The following is a 19,970-nucleotide window of genomic DNA, read 5'->3' as shown; positions in this document are numbered from 1 at the left end:
CCATGTCCCTGAGTATCGCACACCTTGTGCTTTTTGTTACTCCAGTAATGTTGCAGCTCTGAAATGTGGCAAAACTGGTGGCAAATGGCATCTTGGCAGCTTCACGCTTGATTTTCCTCAATTCATGGGCAGTTATTTTGTGCCTTTTTGCCCAAAACGCTTCTTGCGACCCTGTTGACTATTTGCCATGAAATGCTTGATTGTTTGATGATCACGCTTCAAAAGTTTGGCAATTTCAAGACTGCTGCATCCCTCTGCAAGACATCTCACAATTTTGGACTTTTGAGAGCCCGTCAAATCTCTCTTCTGACCCATTTTGCCAAAGGAAAGGAAGTTGCTTAATAATTAAGCACACCTTATATAGGGTTTTGATGTCATTAGACAACACCCCTCCTCATTACAGAGATGCACATCACCTGATTTACTTAATTGGTAGTTGGCTCTCAAGCCTTAACAGCTTGGAGTAGGACAACATGTATAAAAAGTATCATGTGATCAAAATACAACTTATTACTAACACAATCAGGAAGCACCAAAGTATAGTGTATCTGAGAGCGAAAACATTCTGCTCTCCCCAAACACCAGCACGGTGTCCTATCACTGGGACCACTCCAGACAAATATGAGCACAGAAAAATAGAGTAATAAAGTCCACAAAAACATAATTATAGTAAAAATGTCAATCTTATTTTTATTAAAGACAAAAAATCACAACAATACGTATACATAAACAGTCAAATGTTCCAAAATGTGCTGTATGCACCATGCAAACTCAGGAGGAACAATAAGAAAGAGACATGACGGAAAAAAGTGAGAAGGGAAGGGGAACAAACGCTCCCTATGTATCGTTAAATAGCTCTAGTGCACTGGTGCACATATGCAATAAAGGGTCCCACAGGTATCCCATATGCATGCATAGCAAGATGTCACTAGTAGCACATAACAGGCTTACCCATCTTACGTGTCTGGAAGCGCACCCCCTCCTTCTCACAGCCCCCGAACGCACGTTTCGCCAAATGGCTTTTTCAACAAAATCCAACTTGCCTAATAATTCTGCACGCAGTGTTTTCACTTGAAGCAAATATTTCCTGTTGTGAGTGCAGTGATTTTAGACTTTACCTATCGATGGGATTATTGATTCCGTTCACCGGCACCTTAACACTTAGCAAACTCTAGTCGTGTGCTAGCCATTTATTCTTTCTATTGTTTAAAAACAGGCAGGGAAATGCTTTACCTCCCAAAACGAATCAGCTGCGACCCCGTGCTGTAATTTATGTATTCTCTTATGCTTCCTCCCCTGGCCCAGAGGATTATTTCAGCAAAGGAACTTTTTTTTTTAATTACATCCAATTGTGGAACTTATTTTTATTACTAGAGCTATTGAATAAAATGTACTTTGTGCTTGGGAAAACCCCTTTAACCTGTATTGTCCCTAAATGCTATTAACCTGACATCTGAATAAGACTTTTTATGCTTCGGATGGGTCATCAATATCTCATCATGAAGGTATGACACCTTGTGTCCACACGATCACCTGTTATCTCCAGCAGTGGCCGGATGTACACAGTGTACGGATACAAACTGCTGAGCTCTGATATTGCTTAGTGGCGACAAGTACTGCAGATCTGCTCTTATTCAAGGAATGGGAAACCTAAATATAGGCCTCAGTATCCTATAGATGAAACCCACATTAAAGGGAACCTGTCGTATAAAAAACGCTGTTAATCTCCCGGTTAATAGCGTCACTAACCTGCCCAGCGCCCGCACTTAGCCGAATGCTGCGGGGAGAAAATTACGGTAACTTTATTCCCTGTTTTTGTCATGGCGCTGGTTCAGTCATTGCTCTGTGTATACAGAGTGGCAGCTGTAACCGTGCTTCCGGCCCTGACGGACAGCCGGCCCAATGCAGAGCCAGTGTTAGTGAGAGTCGGGAGCAAGGATACAGCTGCTGCTCTGTATACTCAAAGCGGTGACTGAACCGGAGCTGCTCACCGGGGCTGAAACCGGAACGCTGCCGGGGGTAATAAAGTTCATTTTCTCTCCACAGCGTTCTGCTATGGTGCTGGAGAGGTTAAAAAACCTGTATATGCAAATTAGTGGTGTTTTTTCTGGTAACAGGTTCCCTTTTAAAGCACTCACTTTGCTGGTCACTGAATTCCTTTATTTCTCACTCAAATTGCTTTTATTTTCCACAGGTATAATTGTGTTTTTCAATAAGCAGATACTAGACAAGTTGTATATGTAATTCATATTAGTCTTGCTAACTTCACCTTTCATCATTTCCTTGTATGCCGCACCTTAGGCCGGGGTCACAACTTGTGAGTGCAGTGTGAGAAACTCGCGCGAGTCTCTCACATCAATACCCAGCACTGCCGCCGGCACTCGGGACCGGAGCATTCAGCTACATAGATATACATGCAGCCGCACACTCTGATTCCGAGTGCCGGCGGCAGTGCCGGGTATTGAGGCGAGAGACTCGCGCGAGTTTCTCACATTGCACTCACAAGTGTGACCCCGGCCTTAGACTTGCATAGTAACATGGTTATTAAGGTTGAAGGAAGACTTTAAGTCCATCTAGTTCAACCCATAGCCTAACCTAACATGCCCTAACATGTTGATCCAGGGGAAGGCAAAAAAAACCCATGTGGCAAAGAGTAAGCTCCACCTTGGGGAAAAAAATTCCTTTCCGACTCCACATACGGCAATCAGACTAGTTCCCTGGATCAACGCTCTATCAAGGAATCTAGTGTATATACCTGTTGTGAATTCTGTTGTCAAGCTCCCTCCTGTGGTCATGAATGGTACTTCGGCCGGTTCTGTCCATGGGCTTCCTCTGTTGGTTGTGAGTGGGGCTGCGGCTTCTGAGTTTCCTTCCACAGGTGACGAGGTTAATTCGTTAGCTGGCTGCGTTATTTAACTCCACTTAGATCATTGCTCCATGCCACCTGTCAATGTTCCAGTATTGGTCTAGTTCACTCCTGGATCGTTCTTGTGACCTGTCTTCCCAGCAGATGCTAAGTTCCTGCTTGTTTTTCTTTAGTTTGCTATTTTTCTGTCCAGCTTGCTATTTTGATTTTTGTCTTGCTTGCTGGAAGCTCTGGGACGCAGAGGGAGCGCCTCCGCACCGTGAGTCGGTGCGGAGGGTCTTTTGCGCCCTCTGCGTGGTCTTTTTGTAGTTTTTTGTGCTGACCGCAAAGTTACCTTTCCTATCCTCAGTCTGTTCAGTAAGTCGGCCTCACTTTGCTAAATCTATTTCATCTCTGTGTTTGTAATTTTCATCTTTTCTCACAGTCATTATATGTGGGGGGCTGCCTTTTCCTTTGGGGAATTTCTCTGAGGCAAGGTAGGCTTATTTTTCTATCTTCAGGGCTAGCTAGTTCCTTAGGCTGTGTCGAGTTGCATAGGGAGCGTTAGGAGCAATCCACGGCTATTTCTAGTGTGTGTGATAGGATTAGGGATTGCGGTCAGCAGAGTTCCCACGTCTCAGAGCTCGTCCTATATTATTTGTAACTATCGGGTCATTCCGTGTGCTCTTAACCACCAGGTCCATTATTGTCCTTACCACCAGGTCATAACATATACCCTGTAACATTATACTTTTCCAGAAAGGTATTCAGTCCCCTCTTAAATTTTAGTAATGAATCACTCATTACAACATCATACGGCAGAGAGTTCCATAGTCTCACTGCTCTTACAGTAAAGAATCCGCGTCTGTTATTATGCTTAAACCTTCTTTCCTCCAGACGTAGAGGATGCCCCCTTGTCCCTGTTTCAGGTCTATGATTAAAAAGATCATCAGAAAGGTCTTTGTTTTGTCCCCTCATATATTTATACATTAAAATAAGATCACCCCTTAGTCTTCGTTTTTCCAAACTAAATAGCCCCAAGTGTAATAACCTATCTTGGTATTGCAGTCATCTAATAACCTTGGTCGCTCTTCTCTGCGCCCGCTCTAGTTCAGCTATGTCTTTCTTATACACCGGAGACCAGAACTGTGCACAGTATTCTAAGTGTGGTCGAACTAGTGACTTGTATAGAGGTAAAATTATGTTCTCCTCATGAGCATCTATGCCTCTTTTAATGCATCCCATTATTTTATTTGCCTTTGTAGCAGCTGCCTGACACTGGCCACTGAATATGAGTTTGTCATCCACCCATACACCCAAGTCTTTTTCATTGATGGTTTTGCCCAGAGTTTTAGAATTAAGCACATAATTATACATCTTATTACTTCTACCCAAGTGCATGACCTTACATTTATCCCCATTAAAGCTCATTTGCCATTTATCAGCCCAAGCTTCTAGTTTACATAAATCATCCTGTAATATAAAATTGTCCTCCTCTGTATTGATTACCCTGCAGAGTTTAGTGTCATCTGCAAATATTGAAATTCTACTCTGAATGCCCCCTGCAAGGTCATTAATAAATATGTTAAAAAGAAGAGGGCCCAATACTGACCCCTGTGGTACCCCACTGCTAACCACTACCCAGGCCGAGTGTGCTCCATTAATAACCACCCTTTGTTTCCTATTCCTGAGCCAGCTCTCAACCCACTTGCACATATTTTCCCCTATCCCCATTATTCTCATTTTATGTATCAACCTTTTGTGTGGCACCATATCAAAAGCTTTTGAAAAGTCCATATACACTACATCCACTGGGTTCCCTTGGTTCAGTCCGGAACTTACCTCTTCATAGAAGCTGATCAGAATAGTCTGACATGAACGGTACCTAGTAAACCCATGCTGATACTGGGTCATGAGGTTATTCCTCTTCAGATACTCCAGCATAGCATCCCTTAGAATGCCCTCCAGGATTTTACACACAGTAGAGGTTAAGCTTACTGGCCTATAATTTCCGAGTTCAGTTTTTGTCCCCTTTTTGAATATTGGCACCACATTTGCTATACGCCAGTCCTGTGGTACAGACCCTGTTATTATGGAGTCTTTAAAGATTAAAAATAATGGTCTATCAATGACTGTACTTAATTCCTGCAGTACTTGAGGGTGTATCCCATCCGGGCCCGGAGATTTGTCAATTTTAATGATTTTTAGACGCCGCCGCACGTCCTGCTGGGTTAAGCAGGTGACATTTAATTGGGAATTTTTATCACTAGTCATTTTGTTTGCCATGGGATTTTCTTGTGTAAATACTGATGAAAAAAAGTCATTTAGCATATTGGCTTTTTCCTCGTCCTCATCCACCATTTCACCCAGACTATTTTTAAGGGGGCCAACACTACCATTTTTTAGTTTCTTACTATTTATGTAGTTAAAGAATATTTTAGGATTATTTTTACTCTCTCTGGCAATGAGTCTCTCTGTCTCAATCTTTGCTGCCTTGATTTGCTTTTTACAGAATTTATTTAATTTTTTTTATTTATTTAATGCCTCCTCACTACCTACTTCCTTTAATTCTCTAAATGCTTTCTTTTTGTCACTTATTGCGCCCCTTACAGCTCTATTTAGCCATATTGGTTTCCTCCTATTTCTAGTATGTTTATTCCCATACGGTATATACTGTGCACAGGTCCTATCCAAGACACTAATAAATGTCTCCCATTTACTTTGTGTATTTTTGTGTCTCAGGATATCGTCCCAGTTAATTGCACCAAGATCCTCTATCATCCGTTGGAAATTTGCTCTCCTGAAGTTTAGTGTCCTTGTAACCCCTCTATTACACATCTTTTTAAAGGATACATGAAAACTTATTATTTTGTGATCCCTATTTCCCAAGTGACCCCCAACCCTTATATTTGCTATGTGGTCTGGCCTGTTGGTTAATATTAGGTCTAGCAGTGCCCCCCTTCTTGTTGGGTCCTGAACCAGTTGTGAAAGGTAATTGTCTCTCAGAGTTGTCAAAAACCGATTACCTTTGCTGGAACTGCAGGTTTCTGTTCCTCAATCTATTTCAGGGTAGTTGAAGTCCCCCATAATAATGACTTCTCCTTGAGTCGCAGCTTCATCTATTTGCTTTACGAGGATATTCTCAATTGCTTCCATTATTTTTGGAGATTTATAACAAACCCCTATCAATAATTTATTATTTTTTCCCCCTCCCCTTATCTCCACCCACAGGGATTCTACATTTTCATTAAATTCACCTATATTATCACGCAGGATGGGTTTTAAGGACGATTTTACATAGACACACCCCACCCCCTCGCTTATCTGTACGGTCATTTCTGAACAGGCTATAGCCCTGCAAGTTAACAGCCCGGTCATGGCTCTCATCCAGCCATGTCTCAGATATCCCCACCATGTCATAATTATGCTCCAACAACATTAGTTCTAATTCGTCCATTTTGTTGGCAAGGCTTCTGGCATTAGTATACATGCACATGATGTTCTTCTCTGTACCTCTATTCTGTCTTAAATTATTAACTGTTCTAACCCCACCCCCCATCCCACTGCCACCCCCATCTTCCTTATTTGTGCCCAGGTCTCTATCTGCACTATCTTCCCCTCCTATAAATTGAATACCCTCCCACCAATTCCTAGTTTAACCCCTTTCTGCCATCAGACGTACTATTGCGTCCATGGGGGGTGGGCCCTACTTCCCAAGGACGCAATAGTACGTCATATGCGATCGGCAGCGCTCACGGGGGGAGCGGCGCCGATCGCGGCCGGGTGTCAGCTGCCTATCGCAGCTGACATCCGGCACTATGTGCCAGGAGCGGTCACGGACCGCCCCCGGCACATTAACCCCCGGCACACCGCGATCAAAGATGATCGCGATGTGCCGGCGGTGCAGGGAAGCACCGCGCAGGGAGGGGGCTCCCTGCGGGCTTCCCTGAGACCCCCGCAGCAACGCGATGTAATCGCGTTGCTGCGAGGGTCTTGCCGCCCTCCCTCCCTGCTCCAGGTCCCGGATCCAAGATGGCCGCGGATCCGGGTCCTGCAGGTAGGGAGGTGGCTTCACAGAGCCTGCTCAGAGCAGGCACTGTGAAGCCTGCACTGCTGCATGTCAGATCAGTGATCTGACAGAGTGCTGTGCAAACTGTCAGATCACTGATCTGTGATGTCCCCCCCTGGGACAAAGTAAAAAAGTAAAAAAAAAAATTTCCAAATGTGTAAAAAAAATTAAAAAAAAATATTCCTAAATAATGAAAAAAAAAAAAAAATATTCCCATAAATACATTTCTTCATCTAAATAAAAAAAAAACCAAACAATAAAAGTACACATATTTAGTATCGCCGCGTCCGTATCGACTCGCCCTATAAAACTGGCACACTAGTTAACCCCTTCAGTAAACACCGTAAGGAAAAAAAAAAAAAAAACGAGGCAAAAAACGACGCTTTATTATCATACAGCCGAACAAAAAGTGGAATAACACGTGATCAAAAAGACAGATATAAATAACCATGGTACCGCTGAAAGCGTCATCTTGTCCCGCAAAAAACGAGCCACCATACAGCATCATCAGCAAAAAAATGAAAAAGTTATAGTCCTGAGAATAAAGCGATGCCAAAATAATTATTTTTTCTATAAAATAGTTTTTATCGTATAAAAGCGCCAAAACATAAAAAAATGATATAAATGAGATGTCGCTGTAATCGTACTGACCCGAAGAATAAAACTGCTTTATCAATTTTACCAAACGCGGAACGGTATAAACGCCTCCCCCAAAAGAAATTCATGAATAGCTGGTTTTTGGTCATTCTGTCTCACAAAAATCGGAATAAAAAGCGATCAAAAAATGTCACGTGCCCGAAAATGTTACCAATAAAAACGTCAACTCGTCGCGCAAAAAACAAGACCTCACATGACTGTGTGGACCAAAATATGGAAAAATTATAGCTCTCAAAATGTGGTAACGCAAAAAATATTTTTTGCAATAAAAAGCGTCTTTCAGTGTGTGACGGCTGCCAATCATAAAAATCCGCTAAAAAACCCGCTATAAAAGTAAATCAAACCCCCCTTCATCACCCCCTTAGTTAGGGAAAAATAAAAAAATGTATTTATTTCCATTTTCCCGTTAGGGCTAGGGTTAGGGCTAGGGTTAGGGCTAGGGTTAGGGCTAGGGTTAGGGCTAGGGTTAGGGTTAGGGCTAGGGTTAGGGTTAGGGCTAGGGTTAGGGCTAGGGTTAGGGCTAGGGTTAGGGCTGGGGCTAGGGTTAGGGTTGGGGCTAGGGTTAGGGCTAGGGTTAGGGCTACAGTTAGGGTTGGGGCTAAAGTTACAGTTAGGGTTTAGATTACATTTACAGTTGGGAATAGGGTTGGGATTAGGGTTAGGGGTGTGTCAGGGTTAGAGGTGTGGTTAGGGTTACCGTTGGAATTAGGGTTAGGGGAGTGTTTGGATTAGGGTTTCAGTTATAATTGGGGGGTTTCCACTGTTTAGGCACATCAGGGGCTCTCCAAAAGCGACATGGTGTCCGATCTCAATTACAGCCAATTCTGCGTTGAAAAAGTAAAACAGTGCTTCTTTCCTTCCGAGCTCACCCGTGTGCCCAAACAGGGGTTTACCCCAACATATGGGGTATCAGCGTACTCAGGACAAATAGGACAACAACTGTTGGGGTCCAATTTCTCCTGTTACCCTTGGGAAAATACAAAACTGGGGGCTAAAAAATAATTTTTGTGGGAAAAAAAAGATTTTTTATTTTTACGGCTCTGCGTTATAAACTGTAGTGAAACACTTGGGGTTCAAAGTTCTCACAACACATCTAGATAAGTTCCCGGGGGGGTCTAGTTTCCAATATGGGGTCACTTGTGGGGGGTTTCTACTGTTTAGGTACATTAGGGGCTCTGCAAACGCAATGTGACGCCTGCAGACCATTCCATCTAAGTCTGCATTCAAATGGCACTCCTTCCCTTCCGAGCCCTCCCATGCGCCCAAACAGTGGTTTCCCCCCACATATGGGGTATCAGCGCACTCAGGACAAATTGGACAACACATTTTTGGGTCCAATTTCTCCTGTTACCCTCGGGAAAATACAAAACTGGGGGCTAAAAAATAATTTTTGTGGGAAAAAATTTTTGTTTTATTTTTACGGCTCTCCATTATAAACCTCTGTGAAGCCCTTGGTGGGTCAAAGCGCTCAACACACATCTAGATAAGTTCCTTAGGGGGTCTACTTTCCAAAATGGTGTCACTTGTGAGTGGTTTCTACTATTTAGGTACATTAGGGGCTCTGCAAACGCAACATGGCGTCTCATCTCAATTCCTGTCAATTTTGCATTGAAAAGTCAAACGGCGCTCCTTCCTTTCCGAGCTCTCCCATCCGCCCAAACAGTGGTTTACCCCCACATATGGGGTATCAGCGCACTCAGGACAAATTGTACAACAACTATTGGGGTCCAATTTCTTCTCTTACCCTTGGAAAAATAAAAAATTGGGGGCGAAAAGATAATTTTTGTGAAAAAATATGATTTTTTATTTTTACGGTTCTACATTATAAACTTCTGTGAAGCACTTGGTGGGTGAAAGAGCTCACCACACCTCTAGATAAGTTCCTTAGGGGGTCTACTTTCCAAAATGGTGTCACTTGTGGGGGGTTTCAATGTTTAGGCACATCAGGGGCTCTCCAAACGAAACATGGCGTCCCATCTCAATTCCAGTCAATTTTGCATTGAAAAGTCAAATGGCGCTCCTTCGCTTCCGAGCTGTGCCATGCGCCCAAACAGTGGTTTACCCCCACATGTGGGGTATTGGCGTACTCAGGACAAATTGTACAACAATGATTGCGGTCCATTTTCTCCTGTTACCCTTGGTAAAATAAAACAAATTGGAGCTGAATTAAATTTTTTGTGAAAAAAAGTTAAATGTTCATTTTTATTTAAACATTCAAAAAATTCCTGTGAAGCACCAGAAGGGTTAATAAACTTCTTGAATGTGGTTTTAAGCACCTTGAGGGGTGTAGTTTTTAGAATGGTGTCACACTTGGGTATTTTCTATCATATAGACCCCTCAAAATGACTTCAAATGAGATGTGGTCCCTAAAAAAAAATGGTGTTGTAGAAATGAGAAATTGCTGGTCAACTTTTCACCCTTATAACTCCCTAACAAAAAAACATTTTGGTTCCAAAATTGTGCTGATGTAAAGTAGACATGTGGGAAATGTTACTTATTAAGTATTTTGTGTGACATATCTCTGTGATTTAATTGCATAAAAATTCAAAGTTGGAAAATTGCGAAATTTTCATAATTTTCGCCAAATTTCCATTTTTTTCACAAATAAACGCAGGTACTATCAAAGAATTTTTACCATTGTCATGAAGTACAATATGTCACGAGAAAACAATGTCAGATTCACTGGGATCCGTTGAAGCGTTCCAGAGTTATAACCTCATAAAGGGACAGTGGTCAGAATTGTAAAAATTGGCCCGGTCATTAACGTGCAAACCACCCTTGGGGGTAAAGGGGTTAAACACTCCTCCAACCTTCTAGCCATTTTCTCCCTCAACACAATCTCCCGTTGCCTCTCTGGCGTGGCACGTGGTACAGGCAGTATTTTGGAAAATACCACTTTGGAGGTCCTTGCTTTCAGCTTGCAGCCTAATTCCATGAAATCATCTTTAAGGACCTTCCACCTACCTCTAACTTTGTCATTTGTGCCAATGTGCACCATGACCGCTGGGTCCTCACCAGCCCCTCCCAGTAATCTGTCCACCCGATCAGCGATGTGTCGGACTCGAGCGCCTGATAGGCAGCACACCGTTCGACGATCCCTGTCTTTGTGACAGATTGCCCTATCTGTTCCCCTAATAATTAAGTCCCCCACTACCAGCACCTGTCTGGCCTGCCCTGCTCTCCTATTTCCCTCCTTACTGGAGCAGTCACTCCTCCGGCTTTCAGAGGACATGCCTGGCTGCAGCAGTGCTACCCCTGTACTGGCACCCCCCTCATCTGCCAACTTAGCAAACTTATTGGGGTGTTCCAGATCAGGACTAGCCTCCCTGGCACTCTTCCCTCTACCCCGCTTCCTAACTGTCACCCAGCTTGCTACTTCATCGTCCTACAGCTCCATCCTACCATCCCCCCCCCCTCATCTATCCCATTGAGCGTCTGCTCCGTGAGCAGAAGACTCCTCTCCATATTGTCAATGCATCTCAGTGTTGCCAGCTGCACATTTAGATTCAGAATCTGGGTTTCCAAATGCACAACGTGCTCACATCTCGCACAGCAGTATGCACTCTCGATCGGCTGCTCAAGGATTGCATACGTGTGGCACTTTTTTTTGTCTTTGGCCAATGTAACCTTTTTTGGTTTGTTTTTTTTTCTTGTCTTTATGGACATTTCCTGGGATACATGTTACGGTTAGGATCACACCTTTATTAGGGATTCCACTTTATGGATATGTCGGACACAAACTGTCACTGGTATCCCATAATGACCATATTGGATTTTTGTTAGTTTTTTTTGTTGTCATTTTAGCAGGAAAAAAAATAACATCTTTGTGCTTCTCTTTCACTTTCAGTTAAATTGACAGAAACTCTTACTGGAAGTTCAATCCCTGATGCGACCATATCCCAACTAACCATTACACACAGAGCCGTATACTATTTCCCTTTTTTTTAATTTTTCATCTCATATTTGTGTTAGGACTCCGGACTAAATAAAAATATTTGTTGGAATAAAACTACTCCGCTGCAAAATTTGACAAGAAGGGTTGGTTTCATTGCACCAGAAGGGAAATGTTATCCATGTGCAGAATTTTGACTTTTCATTAATGAGTTACGAGAAGAAATGTAGGAAGTGTAGCTATAAAATAAATGATGTCAGCGCTGGGGAGCTCCTGGGCGCCCAGTAAAATGACTGTACAGATAATCTAAGGATGAAAGTCTCTAGATTATGGGGGAACTGTGTGTTCTTGCTGTGGCTTATAATGTCTTGTTTGGATGGGAGGTTTCTAGTGTGCTGTAATGATATATTATATGATAATGGGTTTCTACCTCACCCCATGCTTGTGTAATAATAGCTTTATTATTGTGGGTAGGGTTCATTGTAAAGCTAAAGACTTCGAGTAACAATGGATTAAGTAAACAAGTATTAGCAATGCTTGCCCTAATTATCAATCTATTTCATATACCAAAGCGTAAACCAAAAACGTGCTTTTTCCCATGGAAATATTGATTTGCTTTTACTTTCCTCAGCTCCACATGTGTTAGAATTTTGAGGATTGTAGATTTGGGCAAAAATCTAAACTAATTCCCACTGCATAGCTGGAGGCCAAGAAAAGCCGCTTCTCTGTGGTGAGACGCGTGATGTTAGCCGATACTTATCATGTTGCTACTCGCCATGTGTTGGTTTGGATCACAGTTGACTTGTTGTGGTGGTAAGTTTTATAAAGAACTCGTAGCAGTAAGTTCTGAACACCAGTGTAGATTACTCTGCATGTCCCCTCAAAGTGTGAAATTAATCTCCGCTCACATAACATTTACAGTACTATATACATATACATCACATAGGAGACCCTGAGACTGTAGTATACATAGTAACATAGGTTGAAAAAATACCTAGATTCATAAAGTTCAACCTTTTTTTTTTTTCACCAATTTTACAGTTTGTCACTAAATTATCTATAACCAACAATGTTGTGTACTGTGTTTTCCCATTCAGATATCTTATGCAGATCGTTTTGTAATATTGTACGATCAAGGTCTGTTTTTAAAGGGAACCTGTCACCTCCCAAAATCGATGGTGAGGTAAGCTCACCGCCATCAGTGGCTTATCTACAGCATTCTGTAATAGATAAGCCGCCGATGTTACCTGAAAGAGGAGAAAAAGAGGTTACACTATACTCACCCAGGGACGGTCCCGCTGCGGTCTGGTCAAATGGGTGTCTCAGGTCCGCTCCGGCGCCTTCTAATCTTCATCAGATGACGTCCTCTTCTGGTCTTCATGGTGCGGCTCCGGCGCAGGCGTACTTTGTCCTGTTGAGGGCTGAGCAAAGTACTGCAGTACACAGGCGCCGGGCCTCTCTGACCTTTCCGGCACCTGCTCACTGCAGTACTTTGCTCTGCCCTCAACAGGACAGACAAAGTACGCCTGCGCCGGAGCCACGGCGTGAAGACCAGAAGAGGATGTCATGGAATGAAGATAGGAGGCGTCGGAACGGACCTGAGACACCCATTTGACCAGACCGCAGCAGGACCGCCCCTGGGTGAGTATAATCTAACGTCTTTTTCTCCTCTTTCAGGTAACATCGGAGGCTTATCTACAGCATTACAGAATGCTGTAGATAAGCCCCTGAAGCTGGTGGGGTGACAGGTTCCCTTTACCTTCATGATCCCAGCTTTTTTCGGTTTTGCATTTTCGTTTTTCGCTCCCCTCCTTCCCAGAGCCATAACTTTTTTTATTTTTCCGTCAATATGGCTATGTGAGGGCTTATTTTTTGTGGGACAAGTTATACTTTTGAACAACATCATTGGTTTTAGGATGCTGTGCATTAGAAGACGGGAAAAAAATTCAAAGTGCGGTGAAATTGCAAAAAAAAGTGCAATCCCACACTTGTTTTTTGTTTTGGCTTTTTTTGCTAGGTTCACTAAATGCTAAAACTGACCTGCTATTATGATTCTCCAGGTCAGTACGAGTTCATAGACACCAAACATGTCTAGGTTCTTTTTTATCTAAGTGGTAAAAAAAAATTCCAAACTTTGCTAAAAAAAAAAAATTGCACAATTTTCCAATATCCATAGCATCTCCATTTTTCGTGATCTCGGGTTGGGTGAGAGCTTTTTTTTTTTGCGTGCCAAGCTGACGTTTTTAATGATACCATATTGGTGCAGATACGTTCTTTTGATCACCCGTTATTGCATTTTAATGCAATGTCGTGACAACCAAAAAAAGTAATTCTGGTGTTTCAAATTTTTTTTCTTCTCGCTACGCCGTCTAGCTATCAGGTTAATCCTTATCACTGATACATCGGGCGATTCCAAATGTGTAGGTTTGATTTTTTTTTTTTTTTTTTTTTTTTTTTTATTTTGAATGGGGCGAAAAGGGGGGTGATTTAAATATAAATAAAAATAAATATATATATATATATATATATATATATATATATATATATATATATATATATATATATATATATATATATATATATTTAGATGGTGGCCCGATTCTAACACATCGGGTATTCTAGAATATGCTTGTCCACGTAGTATATTGCTTTGCCACGACCAGTCAGCGACTTGGATTCCATGACAGACAGAGGCCGCGACCAACGAATATCTGTGACAGACAGAAAGACGGAAGTGACCCTTAGACAATTATATAGTAGATATATGTATGTATATGTGTTTTTTTCATTTTTTTCAAAACACTTTTTTTTAAAAAACTTTTGCCATGCTTCAATAGCCTCCACGGGAGGCTAGAAGCTGGCATAGCCTGATTGGCTCTGCTACATAGGAGCGATGCTGAGACCACTCATATATAGTAGATTTACTGCATTGCTATGAGCGCCGACCACGGGGTGGTGCTCACAGCAATTTGGCATCAACAACCATAGAGGTCTTCAATAGATTTCTGGTTGTCATGCCAACGCATCGATGACCAGATCACGTGACGGGGTCAGCAATGCGCTCATTTCCAGCCCGATGGCCGGAAGCGCTAGTTAAATGCCGCTGCCAGCGGCATTTAACCAGTTAATACTATCCTGTCCAAGGTCAGAAAGGGGTTAATATCCTGCATAGTTTGGTGTCGTCAACAAAGTCCGATACTTTACTCTCAATCTCATCCACACGATCATTACATAGGAGACACTGGTACTGCAGCATAAACATAGGAGACACTGAGACTACTGTATATGTGGCACCCCGGGAGTTCGGGTACCACAGTGGTATTGCCTTCCTCTCAGGGAGGGTGATGCCATACCTGGAAACGAGGAGGATTCCTTTGACAGGTAAACTGTACATGCAACACTTTCTGACTCCAGGCCAGAAGGGTGAGCTCTAAACCCGGTTTCGAGGGAGCTTCCTTAGATAATATACATTCTGGTCTGGAGGAGGAGTTAGTTAGTCTGGTGCAGACAAGGAACAGGGAAGGAGCACAGGAGAAGTCAGGAGCTACAGTAGAGCTGCGAAAGAAAGCTAAAGCGCAGAAAGCGGGCATCGGGAGCCCAAGGCTGTGTGGAACTACAAGTCCCACTGCAGAACCGGGGGCAGGAAACTGAAAGTGACTTGTCCACATTACACCTGATGTACAGCAACATCCAGAACCTGGAGTCCCCGTGCATAGAGACCCCAAGGAAACAGCTTGAGTTGCCTACCTTGCAGGTACTGTCCCAGGACAGGAGACAAAGAGAGGACCTTGTCAGGAAGCCGCAGGCAGCAAGGGATTAACATTCAGCGCATAGTGGAAGGCTCCCAATCTGACCTGACAAAGGGGTCAGATGACCTGACAAAGGGGGTTCAATTCGTTTCCATACTGACAGGACTCCACCGTCACCTGTTGCCGGTACCCTGGACTGAGACTGTTCATCTTCAGTAAGCTAGGTAAAGAGAATGCAACTCTGTGTCCTCTGATTATTCTGGCACCACACCATCCTTGCCAAACACATCGGGAGCCCTGGGGACCCTGCTTCACCTGTGGGAAGCGATACCATCTTTGTTGCAGTACTATCACCCCCAGAGGACCCCTTTAAGCAGCGTCGGTCACCCCTGATCAAGTACCACAGGTGGCGTCACAAACATTTCCCATTTCTACAAACTTTATTCAAATCCCTTTAAAGACCGTCCCTTTTACTTGGGTACCCAGGGCCCCGGACCGGGTCGTTGCCACTGTGACCACCCCATTAATAACGAGCGGACCCTGTACCGATTACCGCACAGCCCTGGCGGGTGTTTCATATACATCACATAAGAGACACTGGGGCAGGAGCATGTACATCACATAAGAGACGCTGGGGCTGGAGTAAATATATCATAGGAAACATTAGAGATGGAGAATAAACCTCATAGTAGACACTGAGGCTGGAGCATGTGCACCGCATAGCAGATGCTGAGGCTGGAGCATGTGGACCCACGTAGCAGACGCTGGGGAGGGAGCATGTGCACCCACGTAGCAGACGCTGGGGCGGGAGCATGTGCACCCACGTAGCAGACGCTGTGGCGGGGAGCATGTGCACCCACGTAGCAGACGCTGGGGCGGGAGCATGTGCACCCACGTAGCAGACGCTGGGATGGGAGCATGTGCACCAACGTAGCAGACGCTGGGATGGGAGCATGTGCACCCACGTAGCAGACGCTGGGGCGGGAGCATGTGCACCCACGTAGCAGACGCTGGGGCGGGAGCATGTGCACCCACGTAGCAGACGCTGGGATGGGAGCATGTGCACCCACGTAGCAGACGCTGGGGCGGGAGCATGTGCACCCACGTAGCAGACGCTGGGGCGGGAGCATGTGCACCCACGTAGCAGACGCTGGGGCGGGAGCATGTGCACCCACGTAGCAGACGCTGGGGCGGGAGCATGTGCACCCACGTAGCAGACGCTGGGGCGGGAGCATGTGCACCCACGTAGCAGACGCTGGGGCGGGAGCATGTGCACCCACGTAGCAGACGCTGGGGCGGGAGCATGTGCACCCACGTAGCAGACGCTGGGGCGGGAGCATGTGTACCCACGTAGCAGACGCTGGGGCGGGAGCATGTGCACCCACGTAGCAGACGCTGGGGCGGGAGCATGTGCACCCACGTAGCAGACGCTGGGGCGGGAGCATGTGCACCCACGTAGCAGACGCTGGGGCGGGAGCATGTGCACCCACGTAGCAGACGCTGGGGCGGGAGCATGTGCACCCACGTAGCAGACGCTGGGGCGGGAGCATGTGCACCCACGTAGCAGACGCTGGGGCGGGAGCATGTGCACCCACGTAGCAGACGCTGGGGCGGGAACATGTGCACCCAGTAATGAGCAGAGTGTGCACATTCTCACAGTGCAATCAAACTTATCACCGCTGCAACCTGTGAACTAAGGCCTTTTTCACACTTCCGTTTTTTGCAATCAGTTGGTTTGGGCAAAAAACGGATCCTGCAAATGTGCTCGCAGGATGCGTTTTTTGCCCATAGACTTGTATTTGCGACGGATTGCCACACGTAGCGTCCGTCGTGCGATGGATCCGTCGTGTTTTGGCGGACCGTCGTCACGAAAAAAGTTAAATGTAACTTTTTTTGTGCGTCGCGTCCACCACTTTTGACCGCGCATGTGCGGCCGAAACTCCGCCCCCTCCTCCCCAGACTGCAGATTGGGCAGTGGATGCGTCGGCCCAATGCATAGCGACGGACCCGTACCGATGCAAGTGTGAAAGATGCCTAAGAGGGGATTTCCGGCTCCAGCACTGCCTGCTCTCTTCTGCTACTACTGTCTTTATTCACAACCTGCAGCGGTGATACAACTACAGCACATATGACTGCTGCAGCCAATCACTAGGCTCGAGAGTGATGCCAAGGTAGTAGTGATGACACTAATACAGCCTGTCAACAAAGATGAGAACCGCATGACATAGGGTATACGTGAGTTCCGTGACCTGGAAAAATTACCCCAACCCCCTTAAACAGGCCTCTTAACAATCTAAAGAATAAACTTCTAACGTACTCAAAACCGCAGACGGAGACATATGTTGGATTTAATTGGCCACAGCAGCCATTTTATTAAATAAAAGATAACAGAACTTTTATGACAACCCAGAATAGGAGGGGCGGTCCTCGAAGCCCCAAAGTTATAAAACTCAGTATCCCAAAAACTCCACAATGTTCAGCCCAGGATGAGTCTTACCCCCAGCCGTAAAGCACCAGCTCAGGGATAGATAACAACCAATCCTGGTCCACTGAACCCACCCCCATGCCAGGGGCCCATAAATCCACCTCACACGGGATAACCGTACCGCGCCTTGTTAAATTCTCTCATGGGGTGTCCAGGACCTCTCAAGATCCCCACCCCATTGAACCACGATTTACCATTTCCACCGACTTCGAGGACCTCCACCCCCGCCAACTGCCGTGACAATACCCTGACCGCATTCACATAACAAAATAAATACATTTAGACGCCTCTTAAAACAATACTCCAAAAGCCCACATATGCCGACTTCACCCCCCCCATTACCCTAACCAAAAAAGGGAGGGTGGGCGGGAGATTCCTCACTTGTCACGCAGGCACCTAAAATGGATGCCTGCGTGAGGAGCGTGCCCCTTTTTATGTGCCCCCTCCCCGCAGTCCCCTAGTTCCACCCCTTATTTTAAAAAAATGCCCCTAAAGCCACCCCTTGAGTTCCCAGTTAACCCCTTACAACCGTATCCCTTCTAACTGCTCCAGCTCCCCAGGTCCCACGTAACCCCGTCATGGCGGCCTCCCCTTACGTGCCGTGGACCCCCAGTACGGCCTTTCTGCAGTGGGGCGACACTGAAGCTGGGGAGGGTGAGTAACAGCTGAGTTTAATATTTTCAAACAGAGCGAGCTCATTGTCATTCGTTATTTGATGCCTGAAAACCCCTTTAAGGTTGGGTATGTTTCTCTTCTCATTGCTCTGGCCTGTCTTACAGATTCGATTCCTCCTTCTGTTCAGCCGGCAAGGGAAGTTGAGACTGCAGAAATGGTATGTAACCCTGACCGAGAAAGAGAAACGCAAGATAACACGGGAGCTGATGCACATAATTCTGACCCGGAGCCCTAAGACCAGCAGCTTTGTGGACTGGAAGGATTTAAAACTTGTATACAAGAGGTATATTGTCCATATACTCCCATTCTTCTACCTGTCTGCCCCCATTACGCCAGCATCTCTGATGCAGCATCGGCACTAGGCACTGCTGGCACGGCGTGGGTGCAGCTGCTGGTTGGCCCATCACAGAGGAGCATTGCTACCACTCCCAGGCCAGTTACATCCTTGGGTCCTGTTGTAGCAATATATTCGGACTCTGTCAGATCACGGGATCACCAGTGAGGCCAAATGGTGGGACATGGCCCTTTCAGTCCCGAGAGCTCGGATAAAAGAAACTTGTACCATTGTGAGCATAAACATTTCTGTTTATTAGCCATGTGAGCACGATTTATATATCATTTACAGACACATGTAGTTCCCATTGGAAATATCCATCGGCTGCCCTCTTCTCACAACATGGTGTGACATTGTTAGATATCTTTCTCTGTATACTACCAATAAAATAGTTTTTCAAAACATTGCATATGAGATAGAAAAATATATTTTGCAACATCTCAGGTATTTTACACCAGAAAATTGTTGAAAAAGCCTTTGTGAATTGGTTCCTAAGTCTGCAGTATCGCATGTGCTAATGAGGACTAGTCCAGCAGGGCATCTCTTCCCCAGATTAGTCCTGCCTCGGATCTTCTATTTTCCCTCTTCCTGGGCACGATTGACAGCCTGCATACAATACAAAATAAAGTTGTACAAATCGTGTGTTTTTTTTATTAATTGATATGTTCTAAACCTAGAACACAAACTAGTAAAAAATAAGGGAAAGGCAAAAGGGTGTGGGGAGTGGGAAGGAATAAAAAGGGGGAGGGGGATGGACGCACAAACTATAAAGGGGATTAAATGTAGTATATCAATACTGCGTAAAGATGTATGTATATACATTGTATTTATATATACGGTAACTGCAAATATATAAATAATTACATAAATCCAAATTAATACAAATGACTAAATGGGCAAAACATTAATAACAAAATATTGCACCACACAAACAATAAATAATAAGTTGGTGATAAAATGAACTGATTAATGGGACATAAGATGTCCATAAAATGTTTAAATTATTTTAGAATAAATATTGCACAGTTTGAAAATGTATGACACTCATGGAAATAGATGAAAATGAGATAAAGCCAGTCAGAAACTGCCGATGTAACCACTATACTGACCATCAAAAGGACACCACGGCCCCCACACACCACTGCAACACGCGTTTCGCTACCGCTTCGCCAGAGAGTCCCCGACTGCCGGTCTTACTTTGTTAACCTGCAAGTGATCAGCTGTTACCAGCGGGACAAGTCAGAACTGCTGTTAGTGAAGAGGT

The 19,970-nt window shown here is 44.6% G+C and overlaps 1 protein-coding gene across 1 annotated transcript in view; it reads left to right on the top strand.

Annotated features, from left to right (window-relative positions):
- Window positions 1-19,970, top strand: part of AP1S3 (adaptor related protein complex 1 subunit sigma 3) — a 94,224-nt gene that overhangs the window by 28,445 nt on the left and 45,809 nt on the right. Inside the window, exon 2 of the mRNA XM_069727674.1 lies at window positions 18,477-18,655. Coding sequence (XP_069583775.1) covers window positions 18,477-18,655 — 179 coding nt within the window. The remainder of the gene's footprint in view (window positions 1-18,476; window positions 18,656-19,970) is intronic.

Source organism: Ranitomeya imitator, chromosome 5, assembly GCF_032444005.1.
Source record: "Ranitomeya imitator isolate aRanImi1 chromosome 5, aRanImi1.pri, whole genome shotgun sequence".
Classification (NCBI taxonomy): domain Eukaryota; kingdom Metazoa; phylum Chordata; class Amphibia; order Anura; family Dendrobatidae; genus Ranitomeya; species Ranitomeya imitator.
This window is presented reverse-complemented; position numbering and strand designations above follow the sequence as displayed.